Source organism: Bubalus bubalis, chromosome 10, assembly GCF_019923935.1.
Source record: "Bubalus bubalis isolate 160015118507 breed Murrah chromosome 10, NDDB_SH_1, whole genome shotgun sequence".
NCBI classification, from domain to species: domain Eukaryota; kingdom Metazoa; phylum Chordata; class Mammalia; order Artiodactyla; family Bovidae; genus Bubalus; species Bubalus bubalis.
In genome coordinates this window covers 43332888-43351818 of record NC_059166.1, presented here as the reverse complement: position 1 = coordinate 43351818, position 18931 = coordinate 43332888, and the positions used below count along the sequence as shown (strand labels likewise).

The 18931-nt window shown below is 42.7% G+C and overlaps 1 protein-coding gene and 1 long non-coding RNA gene across 3 annotated transcripts in view; both read left to right on the top strand.

Annotated features, from left to right (window-relative positions):
* Positions 1–4799: 4799 nt before the first annotated feature.
* On the top strand, positions 4800–7283 carry LOC123327695. Its single transcript, XR_006542362.2, has 2 exons — positions 4800–5143; positions 7171–7283. It is a non-coding gene; the product is annotated as an uncharacterized LOC123327695 (long non-coding RNA).
* Positions 7284–16477: 9194 nt separating this feature from the next.
* Positions 16478–18931, top strand: part of GABRR1 (gamma-aminobutyric acid type A receptor subunit rho1) — a 35146-nt gene continuing 32692 nt past the window's right edge. The window contains exons 1-2 of one of the 2 annotated variants that reach the window (XM_025294592.3): positions 16478–16738; positions 16859–17004. In XM_025294592.3, the coding sequence (XP_025150377.3) occupies positions 16901–17004 (104 nt within the window). In that variant the 5' untranslated portion in view covers positions 16478–16738; positions 16859–16900. Of the gene's footprint in view, positions 17005–18931 lie in introns of both variants that reach the window. The other variant, XM_045161951.1, reaches the window with a different exon arrangement.

Genomic DNA, 18931 nt, shown 5'->3' with positions numbered 1-18931 from the left:
GCTGCTGAGTTTCAGGGAACCAATGAAGCAGGAAAATGATGGTGATGATAGCGGAGAAAGTTCATGTTAAGCTCAGTGATGTTTAGAAGTGCAGCCTGTGTGCTGACATTGACTTAGACCAGCAGCCAGAGGAAGATGCTAGTTCAGTGGAAGGTGAGGAGTCTGGGTCTGGCAGGCAAGCAGAGATATCAAGTAGAAACTTAGCAAGGCTGGTCTAGGGCTGAAGGGAATAAAGATTTGGGACTATCTTCCCAGATGTGCTCAACGAAGCTCTATCAAGGGGAACAAAACGCCTCAGAAGAAAAGCAGAAGAGAGGAGGTCTGGAGATAAAAGCTTGGGAGTACTTATTTAGGTGGGAAGAGGAATGCTGATCAGAGAAATGAATAAGCTGAAGACTGTCACAGATACAGTAAGAAGGAATACTCTCAAGTCGGAGAGAGGAGGGCTGGGGGCAAATAATAACATAAAAATTGAGAAGGGTAAGGGCTGTGAACAAACAAAGCAAGATGGAGGCCAGAGGCTAGATGGGATCAATCATGCACGTAGGGGACTTCCCCAATTTCCAGTGGTTAAGACTCCGAACTCCTGATGCAGGGTGCACAGGTTCAATCCCTGGTCAGGAAACTAAGATCCCACACGCCACAACTAAAGATCCCATGTGCCTCAGTGAAGACCTGGCACAGCAAAATAAATAAATATTTTTTAAAAATCCTGCAGATAGATGATGGGCTTCCTTGGCAAAGAAGAGGAACCAGTCTCTCAAGTACAAAAGGTTTATGTGGGCAGAAGGGAAAATGTTCAGAGAACTGCTATTTACAATAGGAGATGGTTTTAGACTCTAGTTTTCTTGAAGGACTTCAAAAGAATACTATGGCATAACTGGCCTGGATGAGGTTGTGGTTTTAATGGTGGGGTCTTCAAACTCTTCTACTGGAGTTGGTGGAAATGGTCCAAGTATAACCTGGTTACTGGATCTGTGGACCCAGCTTGGGAAGCAGCAGTCTTGAGTGCTTAAGACTCTGCACTTCCAATGCAGGTGAGTGTAGGTTTGATCCCTGGTGGGGAAACTAGGATCCCATATGCCTCTGGGCAGGGCAACTGCACTGTGTAAAGGGAGGAGTGCGGAGTGCACTCTCTGCTCCAAGAGCACCGTAGCCAGAGCTGGATGTGTGGCTCCTAACTCATTTCTCACATAAACCTCACGGGGGTCTCAAGGATTTTCATTCTACACACCGACTGAAATGTGCTATCTTCCATAATTGTGTTCAACCCACCAGGTGGATTTGCATGAAACAATTCATTGCTCATAGTTCAGTTCAGTTCAGTCTCTCAGTCGTGTCCGGCTTTTTGATGTGCCCCCCCTTTTTTTGTCTTTATTGAATTCATTACAATGTTTGTTTTATGTTTTTTTGGCTGAGAGGCATGTGGAATCTTAGCTCCCCAAACAGGGATAGAACCCTCACACCCTGCATTCGAAGGTGAAGTGTTGCTGGCTAAAGTCTTGGCTTTCTCTGTCACTGAAGCGGAATTTTAAAATATGGAAATACAGTCTGGAAGAAATAGAAAAGTGGCTTTAATTCTCAGCTAGTGGAGAAGGGAACACAGTAGGTTCATGCCTCAGGAACTGTGCTCCCCTCCATGAGGAGTTTAGGGGCTTATATTAGAAGGGGGCTCACAGTCAGGAGTCTGTGATGAGGAACAAAGGCGTTAAGAACTTGATTTCTTCCTCTTGCATTGTTTCAAAGACAGTCACAGGCTGGTGTCAGTAACCCAGTAATTGATTCTGGCCGTTTGGTGGCTCTTCAGCCTTCTTTCTGATAAGGGTGCTGTAAGGATAAATACCAGACACAGGATGTATTTAGCATACGGTCAAAGGGAAATAGATGTGAAGTGCAGCTCCTACAGAGTTAATTAGATAAAAACCTTTCAAAACTACTTTTTGTTCAAGCCTGAACATTCCTAGTTTTTTTCACTTTAACTGCTTCTAACTCTGCATGTCTGTAACTAAGTTTGCTTTTCTGTCCCCTAACTCTGTCAGCTGTAGGTGATTATACAGTTATGATTAAAAGGCTGACAGCTTTTATTGAGATATGATTTACTTGCAGTAAAATGCACAGACCTTAAGTATACAGTTCAATGAGTTTTAAAGTATATTCTGCTTAACCTGTCTTTCTATTAAGAGACAGAACATTTCTGACACCTCATAAAGTCCCCACCTGCCACATTTCTAATCATTCCTTGTATTCACCTCCCCTTGACCTGACATCCAATATTCTGAGTTCTATCACCATTAAATTTGTTCTGTCATTTCTAAAGCTTCATATAAATGGGATTATAAGGTAGGTTCCCTTCTGTGTCTGGCTTTTCTCACTCAATATAGCATTTTTGAGATGAATTCATGTCATTACATGTATCTGTAGTTCATTCCTATTTGCTGCTGAGAAGTAGCCTCTTGTTTGAATAAACCATGATTTCTTCTTCCATTTTCATGTGGTAGACATTTGGATTATTTCTGGTTTGGAAAAATAAAGCTTCTTATAATAATGATGGTAACAAATAGTGACATTGTAACTCATAAACAAAGAAACTAGCAGGTGTATGTGAGTGTGTGCCTGACATCGCACAGAAACATGTTCATCCGATTCCTGGATTAGGGACTTCCCTGGCAGTCCAGTGGTTACGACTTCTGTTGCAGTGAAAAGGAAAGAAGAAAAGAGGAATGAGTTTCTTTTTTTTTTTTTTCCTTTACTGAGAACAAAGAAGATAAAGTCTTTAAAAAAAAAAAAAAAAGAAGTTCCTGGGCTAAAGCTCAGAGGTGGCGAACATACACTTGAAGTTTGCTTTGGTTGAACACAGTGGGTGAGTGAGGAATTTGTAGATGTTGGTAGGATGAAGCAGAATTCATGCAGTTTAAACAAGTTGTTATCAGGAGTCCCTGGTGGTTCAGTGGTGAAGACCCCACAGGCTGCGGAGCAACTAAGCTCATTCGCCACAACTATTGAGCCTGTGTTCTAGAGCCCGTGCTCCTCAACAAGAGAAACCGCCCCGATGAGAAGCCCGAACACCACAACCAGGGAGTAGCCCCTGCTTGCTCTAACTAGAGAAAGTCTGCTCAGCAATGAAGATCCAGCAAAGCCAAAAATGAAAATAAACAAATAAAAGTAGTTTTGAAAGGTTTTTATCTATCAGTTGCAACCAAATGAAATAGGCTTGGTTGGAAAATGCATGTCTACAATTTAGAGATGAGCCACTCCTGATGGGCTATTCATCATTCCATTTTACAGCAGAGAACTTTCTTGGGCTCTTAGCTTCCTTAGGTGTAAAATAGAGGCATTAATTCCTACCTAGCCAACCTCCCAGGGCTGTTGTGAGAAGCAAATGGGAAACTGTTAGCTTAGAGCTCTAATTGCAAGGTGGGTGGTGTCTGTAACGAATTCACAGTTTTCCCTTGAGAGACTAGAGTGGAACATTTGACACGTCATGTACTTTTTGTTTGTTAAATCATTTACCTCCCCAAGAAATAAGCACTGTTGCTATCATTTCCATTTTACAGACGAAAAACTTGAAGCCTGGGCAGGTTTACCATCCAGAAGCCACACAGCTATAAATAGCATCTCTAGGATTTGAACCCAGGTAGAATTGGCTCTAATCTGAGCTGTTACTATTGTGCCATCTGTCTTTCTAAGAAGTTGTCATTATACCTCCTCCTAGCCACCCACGTTACAGGAACTGTCTTCAGCCTTTATTTCCTCGTGGGAGGGTTGCTATATTCAAATTCTTTGGCATGTTATCTAACAGATGTAACAGAAATGAAAGCTTGCCTAAAAGCTAATGGTCGTCCTAGAGGCTTGCTGTGACATAGCTCAGCCAGTCATATTCTTGGTGTAAACTTTGTATTTGCACAATAATCAAAACCACCAACCTGTTGGAACAGATCCCAGGAGCTCCCACCTATAGCTGCCTTTCCCAGGACACACAGCATGGTGTCCAACTGATGTGGGAAATGCCCATGGCATTGAATGCTAAGAAGTGAGCATCCCTACACCCAAGGCCATTTGGTCATTTACTAAATGTCTCCGTCCCCAGTGCCTGCGCAGTTTGGACTTGCTTCTTAACAGACTCCTTCAGCACCTCAGTGGCCACCTCCTTCTGTCTGAGAGGCCATGAATAACTGAGCTGGGGAAGAAGCTTGCAAGACTGGGTGTGGACAGGTGGGGCTGGACAGACCAGCTTTTCATTTACATTTAAAAATTACTAGTTGGAGGGAAGGGATAAATGAGGAATTGGGAATTAACAGACAAACACTACTACATATAAGATAAATAAACAGCAAGAACCTACTTGTTCAGCACAGGGAACTATCTTCAATAGCTTGTAATAACCTATAATGGAAGAGAATCTGAAAAAGTTGTACATATATATATGTATATAATTGAATTGCTTTGCTGTACACTTGAGACATTGTAAATCAACTATACTTCAATTAAAAAAAAAATTACTAGGGATCAACAGACTAATGCCTGTAAATTGACCTGAAAGTAAAACATGGTTTTTAAGCAAAAAAGTTATGTCTAAAAATTACACTTCCCTAACACTGAGGTTTCAAAGTGTGAGCTGTGGACATACTAAAGGTGGATGAGACTTCACTCAGCAACTTCTGAAACAACTGAATACACAACTCAAGAACCAGCTGAGAAAACCAGCTGAGAAAACCACCTGCAGCTGCTCTCTTTAGCATATTCTATAGAACAATTGACTGGCTTCCCAGGTGGCGCTAGTGGTAAAGAACCTGCCGGCCAATGCAGGAGACATAAGAGATGCAAGTTCGATCCCTGGGTTGGGAGGATCCCCTGGAGGAAGAAATGGCAACCCACTCCAGTGTTAATGCCTGGAGAATCCCATGGACAGAGGAGTGACGTAGCACACCACCCATAAAGTAATTAAAAGCAGAAGTCATGGATCCAAAGACCACATCACCAGGGATTGGCCAGCTCTCTCTCCAGCATTGACTAAAAACAGGAAATTACAGTTGTACCTAAATGGAACTAATAAAACCAGAACCTTCTATGACTTTATAGCCACTTGGAAAAAGCAGCTACAACCAAATAACCCATCTGGAGCTGTGTTCTGTTACTAAATGAGGTGAGTTAACCTGGGGAGCCCCAACACGTATTCCCAGCTGGAATAGTCATGATTCTGTACATTTGAGCCACCACCAGTGAAGGGCTACAACCCTCCATGTACCTGTAATGTTCACATCTGAGCTGTCCTGGGTGTTTTCTTGGTGGGGAGGCAGGACATGGAGGAGAGAAATTGCAGAGGCCCCCAAAGAAATCCTAACCCCAACTCTCAGAGGGCAGAAGGTGGACACAGGCTACAAACAACCCATGTCACTGACTCAATCTCCAGCACCTTCTTTCTCCTTAAAGCAAAGAACCATGTCATCTGAAAACATGGAGACGAATACAGTCTGAGACTTGCTGTTTAAAAAGATTTTTTAACAGATTCAAAGAAAAAACGGAATTTGTTAGCTTATTTTACTAAATTATATGCAAACAAAGTTAATCTATGAGCCAAGAAAGTGACATGCTGAAAAAAGTTAAATAGTGAAAGGAAGGCGAATAAGTCACCCCCAAATAGGCCACTTTGGCATGTGGATTGTTTTGAACTGAAGGCAATCAAGACCCAGCAGACTCAGGGAAGACTTTTACTTTCCCTTAACTGCCTAAAAGAACTTAGATAGGGGGCCTGGTCCAGGAAAAGAGATCCTAGTAGAGACAACATTTTATTTGAACGACCTATCTACGTGGAAGGATGAACATTTAACCATCAAATACCAGCTCTTCTTATCTTCTTGTGAATTACCCTCCTTCCTTTGGAAGACTCAGGCCCGTGGTCCAATTCTTTATTTTGGCTGCACTGCATATGGGATCCTAGTTCCCCGACCAGGGATCAAACCCCTGCCGCCTGCCTTGAAAATGCAGGGTCTTATCCACTGTACTGCCAGGGAAGTACCCCTACCCAATGCTTGACCGAGGATAGCATATAAGTCTCAGTTGCCCAATTTAACTCTGGGTCTCAAATTTTTATGGGAATCCTATATATACAAAATTAAATTTGGTTGTTCTCTTATTAATCTGTCTTATGTCAATTTAATTATTAGACCAGCCAAAGAAGCTAGAATGGAAGAAGGGAAAAATTGTCTACCCCTAGAACATTAAATTGCATTGTCACATATTAAATTGCACAACTGTCCTTTTCTGCTGGATGTTGACTCATGAGTTCAGTTTAAGCCTGTTGTTTATTTAGTCATACAATTAAATTACATTCTTTCTTTTCTTCAAGAGTTGAATAGGTCCAAATGCGGCTTCTGACTCAAAGAATTCATTCTAAACCACTGCCAGAAAAACCCTTTATTTCATGCTAATGAATCAGTTTCTCAAATTAGCAGGGAAAAATCTGGAACTAATTAACTAAAAGATCTGAGTTGTCATCAAACTGCCTTGGGAAACATATTGAGTAAGATAACAAAATCATTTTACAGACCAGCCAGGAAGGGAAAGCAGGATATAGAGTCAATAGAAAAGCATGGGCCCTGGGACTGAAAGCACAAATTTTCCTATTTATTAGCTACATATCCTGGGGAAAATGATGTCTTAAGGCCTTGGTTTCCTCACTGATGAAGCAAAAGCAGTAACCTAAGTCTGCCTCCGAGTTCATTCTTGGGGCCCAGTGAATCTTGTAAAAATGTTTTATAAATGCCAAAGGGCCATTTGATTGCAAACTACAATTATTTAGTAGTCCAGCTGCTTTGGAGACAACAAAGTCCTTGTGTTTTACATCCAGCTTTCAGACCACGTAAGGCTGCTGCTGCTGCTGTTGGTCAGTCGTGTCCAACTGTCTGTGACCCCATGGACTGTAGCACACCAGGCTTCCCTGTCCTTCACTGTCTCCCCAAGTCTGCTCAAGTTCATGTCCATTGAGTTGGTGATGCCATCCAACCATCTCATCCTCTGCCGCCCCCTTGTCCTTTTGCCTTCAAAGGCTGCTGAGGGGACCCCATATCCTCACCCACTCTTCCATCCTAACAGACTCCCTGAGGGGCTCCATATGATTAATGCAGCTTTAGACCTAGATTGATCTCACAGTATTTCCTTTCTTCTCCACAGTGACTCCCCTGGAGCCAGAACAAGAATATCAAAGTCCATCAACAGAAAACAAGGGGACTTTTTATATACTTGAACCTAGAAACGTGTTAAGTGAGATAATAAAATTTTTTGTATACTCGAACCTAGAAGAATGTGGTTTTTAAAAACAGATTTGGGAAGGAATAAAGTTGCCTTCAACAATTTTGCTGTGATTCCAGTAGAGGGCGACAGGGCTGCACTGACTCTCCTACTGGAGTGAAGTCAAGGGAAGTGAAAGTCGCGCAGTCGTGTCCGGCTCTTTGCGACCGCATGGACTTCTCCAGGGAATTCTCCAGGCCAGAATACTGGAGTGGGTAGCCGTTCCCTTCTCCAGGGGATCTTCCCCACCCAGGGATCGAACCTGGGTCTTTCGCATTGCAGGCGGATTTTTAATCATCTGAGCCACCTGGGAACTGCAATGTAATTCAAAGGTTAACACCACAAAGAGCCTGTCTTCTTGCAGGAGATGAGGTTCGATTATTGGATCAGGAAGGTCACCTACAGGAGGAAATGGCAGCCTACTCCAATATTCTTACTTGGGAAATCCCACGGACAGAGGAGTCTGGTGGTCTATAGTCCTTGGGGTCGCAAAGAGTCAGACTTGACTTAGCAACTGAACAACAGTCGCAGTTATAATATTTTTGTGGAGAAAAGACATTACTGAAGGCCATTATGCTTTCAGTTGCACTTCCAAACACTTCCAAAATGGGTTTGAACTTTTTTTTTTAAATTGCAGGAGCCACTTGGGCTTTTGCAAACTGAAAGCTTTCACCTTTGGTGAGCAATGGGCACCGCTGGTGGCTGAGCTAGCAGTCATCCTGTTTTCCTTCTTCCTGAATCAGAACTTTGGTTTTGCTCAAGTATCTCCCCATTCCTAGTCCAGAAGAGATCCTGTCTAGTCTGAACTAATCAGAGCATGTTTTAACCTGGTAAAAGCAACTGGTCCAGGAGTGGACTTAGAACCTTTCCTGGTCCAGTCAGACTGAAGTATAGGGCTTATCTATTATGATCTGGAAGAACGCTTTTCCTCCTTCTTTCCCACTGGATACGAATGTGGAATGAAAGTGGAAGCTTGTTGGCTTTGGCAATCATATTGTAACCATGAGTACGATGGCCAAAGGAAAAAGGAGGAGAGAAGGAAAGAACCAGGTTTTTGGTAGCATCACTAAATCCAACAACCCTGTCATCTGGACTTCTTGTCTTGAGAGGTGATACATTTCTGTTTAAACCTGCTTGTGTCAATCTTTTATTTTTTGCAGATATCATGCTTATGTGGATTAATGAACTCCATTCAGTTTCCCCAAGGCCACCCACTAGCTGAGCTGACATAGGGGCCAAGAGTAACTACTTTGGACTACTCTTCATTTTAAACTATCTATTGGTTTTCCCTGGGTCACTTGTTGAGGATGTTGTTGAGTATTATTCTTTTAATTGACCCAGTACTTTAAAGATACTTGTTATTTATTCTTAGTCCTAGATGGATCTGTAACTTAGAAGGGTTATCGCTCCAAGTGAGAGATTGCAGCACAGCAAGTCAAAACATGTCCAAAGTCACCCAAGATGTCCATGACTGTGCTGAAAATACCATGTACTTCATAAGTGCTCCATTCATTTCTAGTTCTACCCTGATGGCGGGAAAAATTAAAGTTAACTAACATCGCAAATTATGGTCATTTTTTAAGATTTTATTCATTTATTTTTGGTTGCACTGGGTCTTCGTTGCTGTGCTCAGGCTTTCTCTTGTGGTGAACGGGGCTACTCTCTAGTTGGGGTGTGTGGGCTTCTCATTGTGATGTCTTCTCTTGTTGCAGAACATGGACTCTAGGGCGTGTGATCTACAGTAGTTGCATCATACGGGCTCAGTAGTTGTGGCTCATGGGCTGAGTTGCCCCACAGCATGTGAAATCTTCCTGGGCTGAAGATTGAACCCGAGTCCCCTGCATCGGCAGACAGATTCTTAACCACTGGACCATCAGGGAAGTCCTATGGTAATTAAAAAAAATAGAAATCTTTACTGCTGCCTCCTTTGTTCTCTTTTTCAAAGGGTGGGAGATGATATATGTGTTTTTACTTATCGATTTTTCATTGCTAGTTAATCTTTATAGCTTCTAAAAACCATATTATAAAAGTCTTTCATGGCTTGTGGTAGAAAGAACTTGCCAAAGCAGGAGGACTGAGCGACTTCACTTTCACTTTTCACTTTCCTGCATTGGAGAAGGAAATGGCAGCCCACTCCAGTGTTCTTGCCTGGAGAATCCCAGGGAAGGGGGAGCCTGGTGGGCTGCCGTCTACGGGGTCGCACAGAGTCGGACACGACTGAAGTGACGTAGTAGTAGTGGTGGTAGTGGTTGCCTCACAGGAAGGAGACCTAGTTACTCAGCATCCAAAGGACTTTGGCCAAGTGTTCGACGGCTTGTTCAGAGAAGCACCAGATAAATGATCTAAGCATTCATGAAACAGTTATTATTCGGCTATAATAATGAGAAATAAGAGAAGGGCATGGCAACCCACTCCGATATTCTTGCCCGGAGAATCCCATGAACAGAGGAGCCTGGCAGGCTGTAGTCCATAGCTTTGCACAGAGTTGGACATGACTGAAGCAACTTAGCATGCACGCAGGCGTGAGAAATAAAGAACCAAAAAGGAGGGGAGTTCCCTCGTGGCCCAGTGTTTAGGACTTAGTGCTTTCACTGCCATGGCCTGGGTTCAGTCCCTGGTTGGGGAACTAAGATCCTGTGGGCTGTGCAGGACACCAAAAGATAAAATAAAAAAAGGGATGTCATTTTTCAGCTAACAGTATACAAGATCTTGTGCTCAGTGCTGATGTGATTAAAAGATGACTAAAATACAGTAATGACATTTGTATAGTCTTCCTTAGAGAAGGAAGACTAATACAGTATATGGGAAAACAAGTAGTCAACCATTTTAGGCAGCAGATAATTAAATGCCTGCTGAGAAAGACAGAAGGCAGAAGGAGAAGAGGGCGACAGAGGGCCAAATGGTTGGATGGCATCACCGGTGCAATGGACATGAACTTGGGCAGACTTCAGGAGCTGGTGAGGGACAGGAAGGCCTGGCATGCTGCAGTCCATGGGGTCACGAAGAGCAGGACATGACTTGGTGACTGAACAACAACAACAATTAAATGCCAAAGGTAAGAGGTATAGAAGTGCTATCAGTATACGGAAGAAAAGGGCTTAGAGTGAGCTACTATGATCAGGGGAGGTTTTTTACAGAGAAGCACTAAATAGGGTGGTTTGGATTTGAATGAACTTGCAAAGTGAGAGAATTGGGGCAGTTACAGTATTGGGTTTAAAAAATGGTATCAGTACTAGTCAGGAGTAATTTTTGTGTCAAACACTGTTGTTGAAAAATTTCTCCCAAATGTATTAATACATGAGCATCTGAAATAGTTAACAATATTTTAGAATATTTCAAAATTAAACTTAGAAAAAATGTAAATATATTTATACATTATCTTCCTTAAGAAATAAAAGCATTGGGCATTTAATAGGTTCATTTATTCATATACTAAATATTTATGGAGCACCCACGGTGAACCAGCTAAGGTTCCAAGTGATGAGCAAAACTAATATGCCTCACTGAGGATTAAAATCTTAGGGATATCAATAAGATATGTTCAGATCACAAGACTTATACTGAAAAAAAAAAGTTAACTCAAGTACCTGAAGCTTCTTATTAATTTAGATTTCCCATTAGAGATGAAAATTTCTGTATGGATGGTGGGTAGTCTCTGAATGCGCTTCCCAGGTATCACTACTGGTAAAGAACCTGTCTGCCAATGTGGGAGACGCAGGTTTGATCCATTGCTCAGGAAGATCCCCTGGAGGAAGGAATGGTAACCCACTCCAGTATTCTTGCCTGGGGAATCCCAGGGACAGAGGAGCCTGGTGGACTGTAGTCCATAGGGCTGCAAAGAGTTGGACATGACTGAAGCAACTTGGTACGCACAGTCTACAGACCGCCTATTGTCGTTGCCATATTAAATAACTTGAATTAAGTAATTTAAGTGTTTTTAGTGGGACTGGTGGTTCAACAGGGAAGGGGCAACAGGGAAATGAGAAAGAGAGTGCACATTACAGATGGGCTTTAAAGGACCTAGGGATCAAGGACTCTGACCTGAATTAGAATAGCAGTGCAGAACTGGGGTGGTAACTGAGCTGCTCATCATAAATACCAGCCTTTCAAAAAGCCTCAGATGAAAGGTCTGACTGACTTTTGTCCCCTTTCTCTTTAGTCTGGATGCTCTGACTGACCTGAAAAGTTTAGCTCTATATTATAAAGCAGGCCAGGAGGAAAGGGACCCAGTAAACCCTAACAAAAGGGGTTTATTGGAATAGAAGCTGCAATTCTAGTCACTGCTACCTGATTCCTAAGATGGAAAGCAAAGTTGGAGAGTTTGGCAGATGGCTGAGTGTTCCTCCAAATTTACTCTCCTTTTTTCCCATAGTGATGGAATTTTAGCTGAATATAAGATGACTCAGCTAGAGACTGCATTTCTCAGACTCCTCACAGCTAGGAGTGGCTATGTGGCCAGGTTTTTGCCAATGGAATGTAAATAAAAGTGATGACTACAGCTCTTGTGTCACTTGTGAAATTGCTTGCCTTTCATTTCTTCTCCTTGCCTCTCTCAGTGGCCGGGACCACAGTCTTCGTGGCAACCCAGCTTTGTGCATCTAAGGACCACACACCAAGAAAGGGCAGCAAGACAAAAAAGGCCATCATATGCAGCAGACACCCCCAGCAGCCTAGGTTATTTGCCTCTGAATTTTTACTCTTCTGTCTTATTTATCTTCAGATGTCTTGTCAACTCCTTCCCATGTCCACGTCCTGCAGACGGACACAGATACTCTGCAATGGAGTCATGTGGTGTTAATGGAAAAAAACAAAACAACATCCATCAAGAGTACTTACAAGCAGGAAAGTAGCAAAGATCACACAGTTTTCTGAGCTCTCCTGATCCCCCTGAGTTGTGTTGGGCATGGTTGACTGGGGCTAAATGGCTCCAGGGTGGGCTCCTGCCATCCAGCTCTGCCATGGGAGCTTCCTGGTGAAGGAAGAAGTGGCTCTGTTGGGAAAGCTCAGCACGTGGTATCAGCCTGTGCTTCCACTGCGCTAACTCAGATCTGCTGAGCCAGCTCTCTACAAAGCTACTGAGAAAAGGTAGGAAATGCCCTTGTGAGGCCATCCAGATTTGTTCTCTGTGGTTATGTCCAGGCTTCTGGCTGCTGGAGCTAGTCCACGGTTCTCCACACAAGAAAGAAAGAGATTTTCTAATCTGGGCATCAAAAAGCCATTTAATGTCCTTCTCAATGCCTTCTTGGCCTGGAGAACTTTTTAATATACTCAACCCCAGAATCATCCCTCTTTGCTACTTTGGTTCTTCAACAAGTCACTATTGGCTTCCTAGGTGGCTCAGTGGTAAAGAATCCACCTGCCAATGCCAGAGACAGGAAACTTGGGTTCAATCCCTGAGTCGAGAAGATCCCCTGGATAAGGAAATGCAACCCACTTCAGTATTCTTGCCTGGGAAATCCCATGGACAGAGGACCCTGGCAGGCTAAAGTCCATGGGGTCACAAAGAGTCCGAAATGACTGAGCACAGATGTGCACACGCGCGCACGCACACACACACACACACACACACACACACACACACACACAATCAACTAAGTATCCAATGATGCTTGGCTTATATTGACTTCTGGAGACATCAAATATTCTGCCTTTCTTTCTGTGTGTTGAACTGTTTCCAACATGTATTTATTGAAAGTGCTTTATTCTGATTTACACAAGAGGATTTACTTATGACTCACATAACCATAAAATGAACACATGTGAAAGAATTTGCTTAATTCATTAATTAGTGAGGGAACATGCTATAACTGGTTCAAATGAGGATTTGCTTTTCAGAGATTTATATTCTCTAGTGGACAAGAGGAATAATTTGCATAGCTATGGACAGGAGAGATATGTATTACTATTAGTTTTCTACATGTTAATATCTACCTTTCACAGGGTTGTAAAATAGCGTAAAGAAAATCAACACTCTTCCACGTTGGTGGGAATGTAAATTGTTACAGCCACTATAGAGAACAGTTTGGAGGTTCCTTAAAAAACTGAAAATAGAGCTACCATATAATCCAGCAATCCCATTCCTAGGTGTGTATCTGGAGCAAACCATACTTCAAAAAGATACATGCATCCAAATGTTCATTGCAGCATTTACAATAGCCAAGACATAGAAGCAATTAAATGTTCATTGATGGGTGAATGGATAAAGATGTGGTACATATATACAATAGAATACCACGCAGCCATAAAAAAGAATGAAATGATGCCATTTGCAGCAACACAAATGGACCTAGACATTATCATACTACATGAAGTCAGACAGAGAAAGATAAATATCATGTGATATCACATATAAGTGAGATCTAAAAAAAATGATCCAAATGAACTTATTTACAAAGCAAAAACTGACTAAAAGACTTAGCAAACAAACTTAGTTACCAAAAGCGAAAGGCATGGTTCAGTTCAGTTCAGTTCAGTCGTGTCTGACTCTTTGCGACCCCATGGACTGCAGCACTCCAGGCTTCCCTGTTCATCACCAACTCCGGGAGTTTACTCAAACTCATGTCCATTGAGTTGGTGATGCCACCCAACCATCTCTTTCTCTGTCGTCCCCTTCTCTTCCTGCCTTCAATCTTTCCCAGCATCAGGGTCTTTTCAACTGAGTCAGCTCTCCGCATCAGGTGGCCAAAGTATTGGAGTTTCAGCTTCAATATCAGTGCTTCCAATGAACGTTCAGGACTGATTTCCTTTAGGATGGACTGGTTGGATCTCCTTGCAGTCCAAGGGACTCTCAAGAGTCTTCTCCAACACCACAGTTCAAAAGCATCAATTCTTCGGCACTCAGCTTTCTTTATAATCCAACTCTCACATCCATACATGACTACTGGAAAAAACATAGCCTTGACTATATGGACCTTTGTTGGCAAAGTAATGTCTCTGCTTTTTAATATGCTGTCTATGTTGGTCATAACTTTTCTTCCAAGGAGTAAGCTTCTTTTAATTTCATGGCTGCAATCACCATCTGCAGTGATTTTGGAGTCCAAAAAAATAAAGTCAGCCGCTGTTTTCACTGTTTCCCCATCTATTTGCCATGAAGTGATGGGACCAGATGCCATGATCTTCGTTTTCTGAATGTTGAGTTTTAAGCCAACTTTTTCACTCTCCCCTTTCACTTTCATCAAAAGGCTCTTTAGTTCTTCACTTTCTGCCATAAGGGTGGTGTCATCTGCATATCTGAGGTTATTGATATTTCTCCCAGCAATCTTGATTCCAGCTTGTGCTTCCTCCAGCCCAGTATTTCTCATGATGTACTCTGCATATAAGTTAAATAAACAGGGTGACAATATACAGCCTTGACGTACTCCTTTTCCTATTTGGAACCAGCCTGTTGTTCCATGCCCAGCTGTAACTGTTGCTTCCTGACCTGCATACAGGTTTCTCAAGACGCAGGTCAGGTGGTCTGGTATTCCCATCTCTTTCAGAATTTTCCACATTTTATTGTGATCCACACAGTCAAAGGCTTTGGCATAATCAATAAAGCAGAAATAGATATTTTTCTGGAACTCTCTTGCTTTTTCGATGATCCAGTGGATGTTGGCAATTTGATCTCTTGTTCCTCTGCCTTTTCTAAAACCAGCTTGAACATTTGGAAGTTCACGGTTCACGTATTGCTAAAGCCTGGCTTGGAGAATTTTGAGCATTACTTTACTAGTGTGTGAAATGAATGCAATTTGTGTGGTAGTTTGAACATTCTTTGGCATTGCCTTTCTTAGGGATTGGAATGAAAACCGACCTTTTCCAGTCCTGTGGCCACTGCTGAGTTTTCCAAATTTGCCGGCATATAGAGTGCAGCACTTTCACAGCATCATCTTTTAGGATTTGAAATAGTTCAACTGGAATTCCATCACCTCCACTAGCTTTGTTTGTAGTGAGGTGGGGAGAGATAAATTAGGAGTTTGGATTAACACATACACACTACTACATATAAAATAGATAATCAATAAGGACCTTGGTGTATAGGATAGGGAATGCTACTCAATAGTCTGTAATAATCTATATGGGAAAAGAATATGAAAAAGAACAGATATATGTATGTGTGTGTGCTCAGTTTTGTCTGACTCTTTGCAACCCCATGGATTGTAACCTGCCAGGCTCCTCTGTCCACGGAATTTTCCATCCAAGAATACTGGAGGGGGTTGCCATTTCCTGATCCAGGGCATCTTCCTGACCGAGGGATGGAACCGGCATCTCTTGCACCTCCTGCATTGGCAGGCAGACTCTTTACCACTGTGCCACCTTGGAAGTTCAGATATTGTATGCTGCTGCTAAGTCGCTTCAGTCGTGTCCAACTCTGTGCGACCCCATAGACTGCAGCCCACCAGGCTCCCCCGTCCCTGGGATTCTCCAGGCAAGAACACTGGAGTGGGTTGCCATTTCCTTCTCCAATGCATGAAAGTGAAAGTGAAGATGCTCAGTCATGTCCAACTCTTAGCAGCCACATCGACTGCAGCCTACCAGGCTCCTCCATCCATGGGATTTGCCAGGCAAGAGTACTGGAGTGGGGTGCCATTGCCTTCTTCCCAGATACTGTGTATGTATGACTAAATGACTTTGCTGTACACCTGAAACTAATACAACACTGTAGATCAAACAGACTCCAGTATACAGAAAAAAATGCAGAAAAAGAAAGCATTTACTATCCTCCACATCGAAGCAAAACAAACAAACAAAACAAAGAAAATAAAAACCACATCCGTAGAGGATGAGAAGATTCCTGGAGGGTCCACCAGACAAGGATTAGCCTTCTACTGAAATGAAATGAAAGTCACTCAGTCGTGTTTGACTCTTTGTGACCCCACGGACTGTACCGTTCATGGAATTCTCCAGGCCAGAATACTGGAGTGGGTAGCCATTCCCTTCTCCAGGGGATCTTCCCAACCCAGGGATTGAACCCAGGTCTCCTGCATTGCAGGTGGATTCTTTACCAGCTGAACCACAAGGGAAGCCCTACTAAAGTGTTAGCCAAATAGACAACCCACCCAGTTACAGAGCCCTGAGTTTCCACAGATTCATCCACAAAAAGGAGTGGGGGTGGGGAACTGTCCAAATCCAGCCCTCAGCTGAAGCAAATAATAATGGCTAAAAGCTTAAAATAGATCCAGGGAGGAGCTCATTTTCGGGGCATAAGAAGCAATTCAGCACCTCAGGCAGTTCTGGATTTGGGAATTGTTTTGGTTCCTCCTTACTTCCTTCTATTTGTTGGACCAGAAATTCATACAGAGCTTTCTGAACTAATTCACCAGGTCTGATGATGAGCTTATTTAGACCAGCCAAAATAATTGTTAGCCAGGGACACAGGACTTCAACCTCCCTGCAGAAAATCCCTGACATCTGACGTAGGAGGATTTATAGGTTTAGTGGAAATTGCTTTCTCCTGCTCTCCAGATTACAGACTGTGGGTTGAATTTTTTTTTTCCGTGAATAAACATCTTTCTAATAATGAACAGACCGATAATGTCTTAAGAGAGAAAAAGAACATCCTTTTCCTTTTTTTTTTTTTTTGCTGTTTCTTCAGAGAACTATTTGGATTTGGAAACCCACGTTGGCCATCCAGAATATGAAAGTTGGCGTTTTCTTTTTGTGGTGGGCGTGGGTTTTGCCTACTGAAAGCAGAGTGCACTGGCGAAAAAGAGACATACAGGAGATGTCGAAGAAAGGCAGGTGAGTGGACATTTCAGCACAGAGGATTTAGGGGGAGACGGTGTGTGCAGCGAGCTTCTGGTTTCATTGTGGAATCGTTTCCAGTATGTGGTGTTTCCTGGGGATGCCCTTTGCCTTCTTGCTCCTTTTCCCTTTGTTCTCCTGCTTCCTTCCCCTCTTTTTACGATGTTAGAATTATGTTTTCTTTTTAAATGATGCTTAGATTTGGTACAGTGCTATCATTGCATATTCTCCAGTCTCTTAGGAATTTTCCTGGGTGAAAAGATTCTGGGGGAAAAAAAAGCATATATGCATGTTAAAAATAACAAGGGCAATTATTTGATGTTTGCATCCTAGGTTGGAGAAAATCTGGGAATTCTCAAATGACTGATGGGACCTCTAATTAGTGAGAATGATTATGTGAGTTCTAATTATTTCTGCTAGATGTGTAGATCCCTTTTACAATCTTTTAAAAGAGAACAAAACAGCTTTCTTCAAGCTATATGGCCCGGAGGATCGTTAGATTGTCCCCATGTGTAAACTGGGAGGGTACAGGGGTGGACTAGCCTGAGGACCAGCTGCTGATGGTTGCCAGCAAGGTACGTGCCGCCCTGGCTGTGCCAGCCCGCAGAAGGAGCTCAGACAGAAACAGACCGATCCTTCAGCATCAGCTTCACCAGGGTGGCTCTGTGACTGTGCTGGTAATGGAAATGCATGTCTGCACACCTGTTTGCCTGATACGCATCAATAAAATAGGATATTTGGAGACCCCACTCCCCACCCCCAAAACCAGCTCTCTCTTAACTGATGAAGAGATGGAGGCAGGAAGGGCATTCTTGATTCTTGGTTCTTTATTATCCTGAGTTCAAATTGAGCTTTAGCTTTCTTCATCTCTGAATGTAAGATGAGCAGAGGTCATAAGTATCAATTACTATGGGACTTTCTTGGTGGTTCAGTGGTTAAACCTTCTTCCTTCCTGTGCAGGGGGTGTAGGTTCAATCCCCAGTCAGAGCACTAAGATCCAACATGCCACAAGGTGTGGCCAAAAACTCTTTTAAAAAAAGCAAAATTGATGAATATGAAAGGAAATCCGGCTTCTTGGAGTCTGGGGCTAGTGGGAGGGCTGGGTGTCTGACTCCTGAGAGACCCACTCTGGGTTTGAGAGAGCCCTTCGCACCTGGGCTTCTGAACAGCCAGCTATGGCTCACAGCCCTTGTTTCAAGCAGTTTTAGCAACATATCAAAGTTAAGGAGCTGAGATATCCACTGGTCGTGGTGAGCCCAGGACACAGACAGGGACTGCTGTGCACAAGACACGTGTCTCATCACTGTCAGCGTCAGAGGCTGCTGGACAAACAGTGGCATTTGTGGAGCGGTGCCGCCGTAGAGATGATCTGAATCAAATGTGCTCTCGAGGATTACAGATGACAGCAACAAATTCTATTGGTTGTCACCAAAAACTTTTCTGCCTCTCTCCCAAGCCAGAGTTAGAGGGGTGACTTATTAGGAATACCAGTGAGTCACTAGTGGTCAAGAGTCTGCCTGCCGATGCAGGAGATCCAAAGACTCAGGGTGGATCCCTGGGTCAGGAAGATCCTCTGGAGAAGGAAATGGCAATCCACTTCTATATTCTTGCCTGGAAAATCCCATGGACAGAGGAGTCTGGTGGGCTACAGTCCATAGGGTCACAAAGAGTGAGACATGGCTGAGCGCCCACACACACAAAATGACAAAGTGAGTCCTGAAAGCAAAATAAATTTTCTTTTAAAAATTACTTAAAGGAACTTTTATTTTTATTATGAAATACACATTATTTTAAAAACCACAGGAAAAAAATGTTTTGTTTTGTTTTGTTTTTATTTTTAAAAAATGTTTTTGAATGCACAAAAATCACCCATAATCCCCAAAACCTAGAAATAACATTGTTAACATTTTTGTGTATTTTCTTC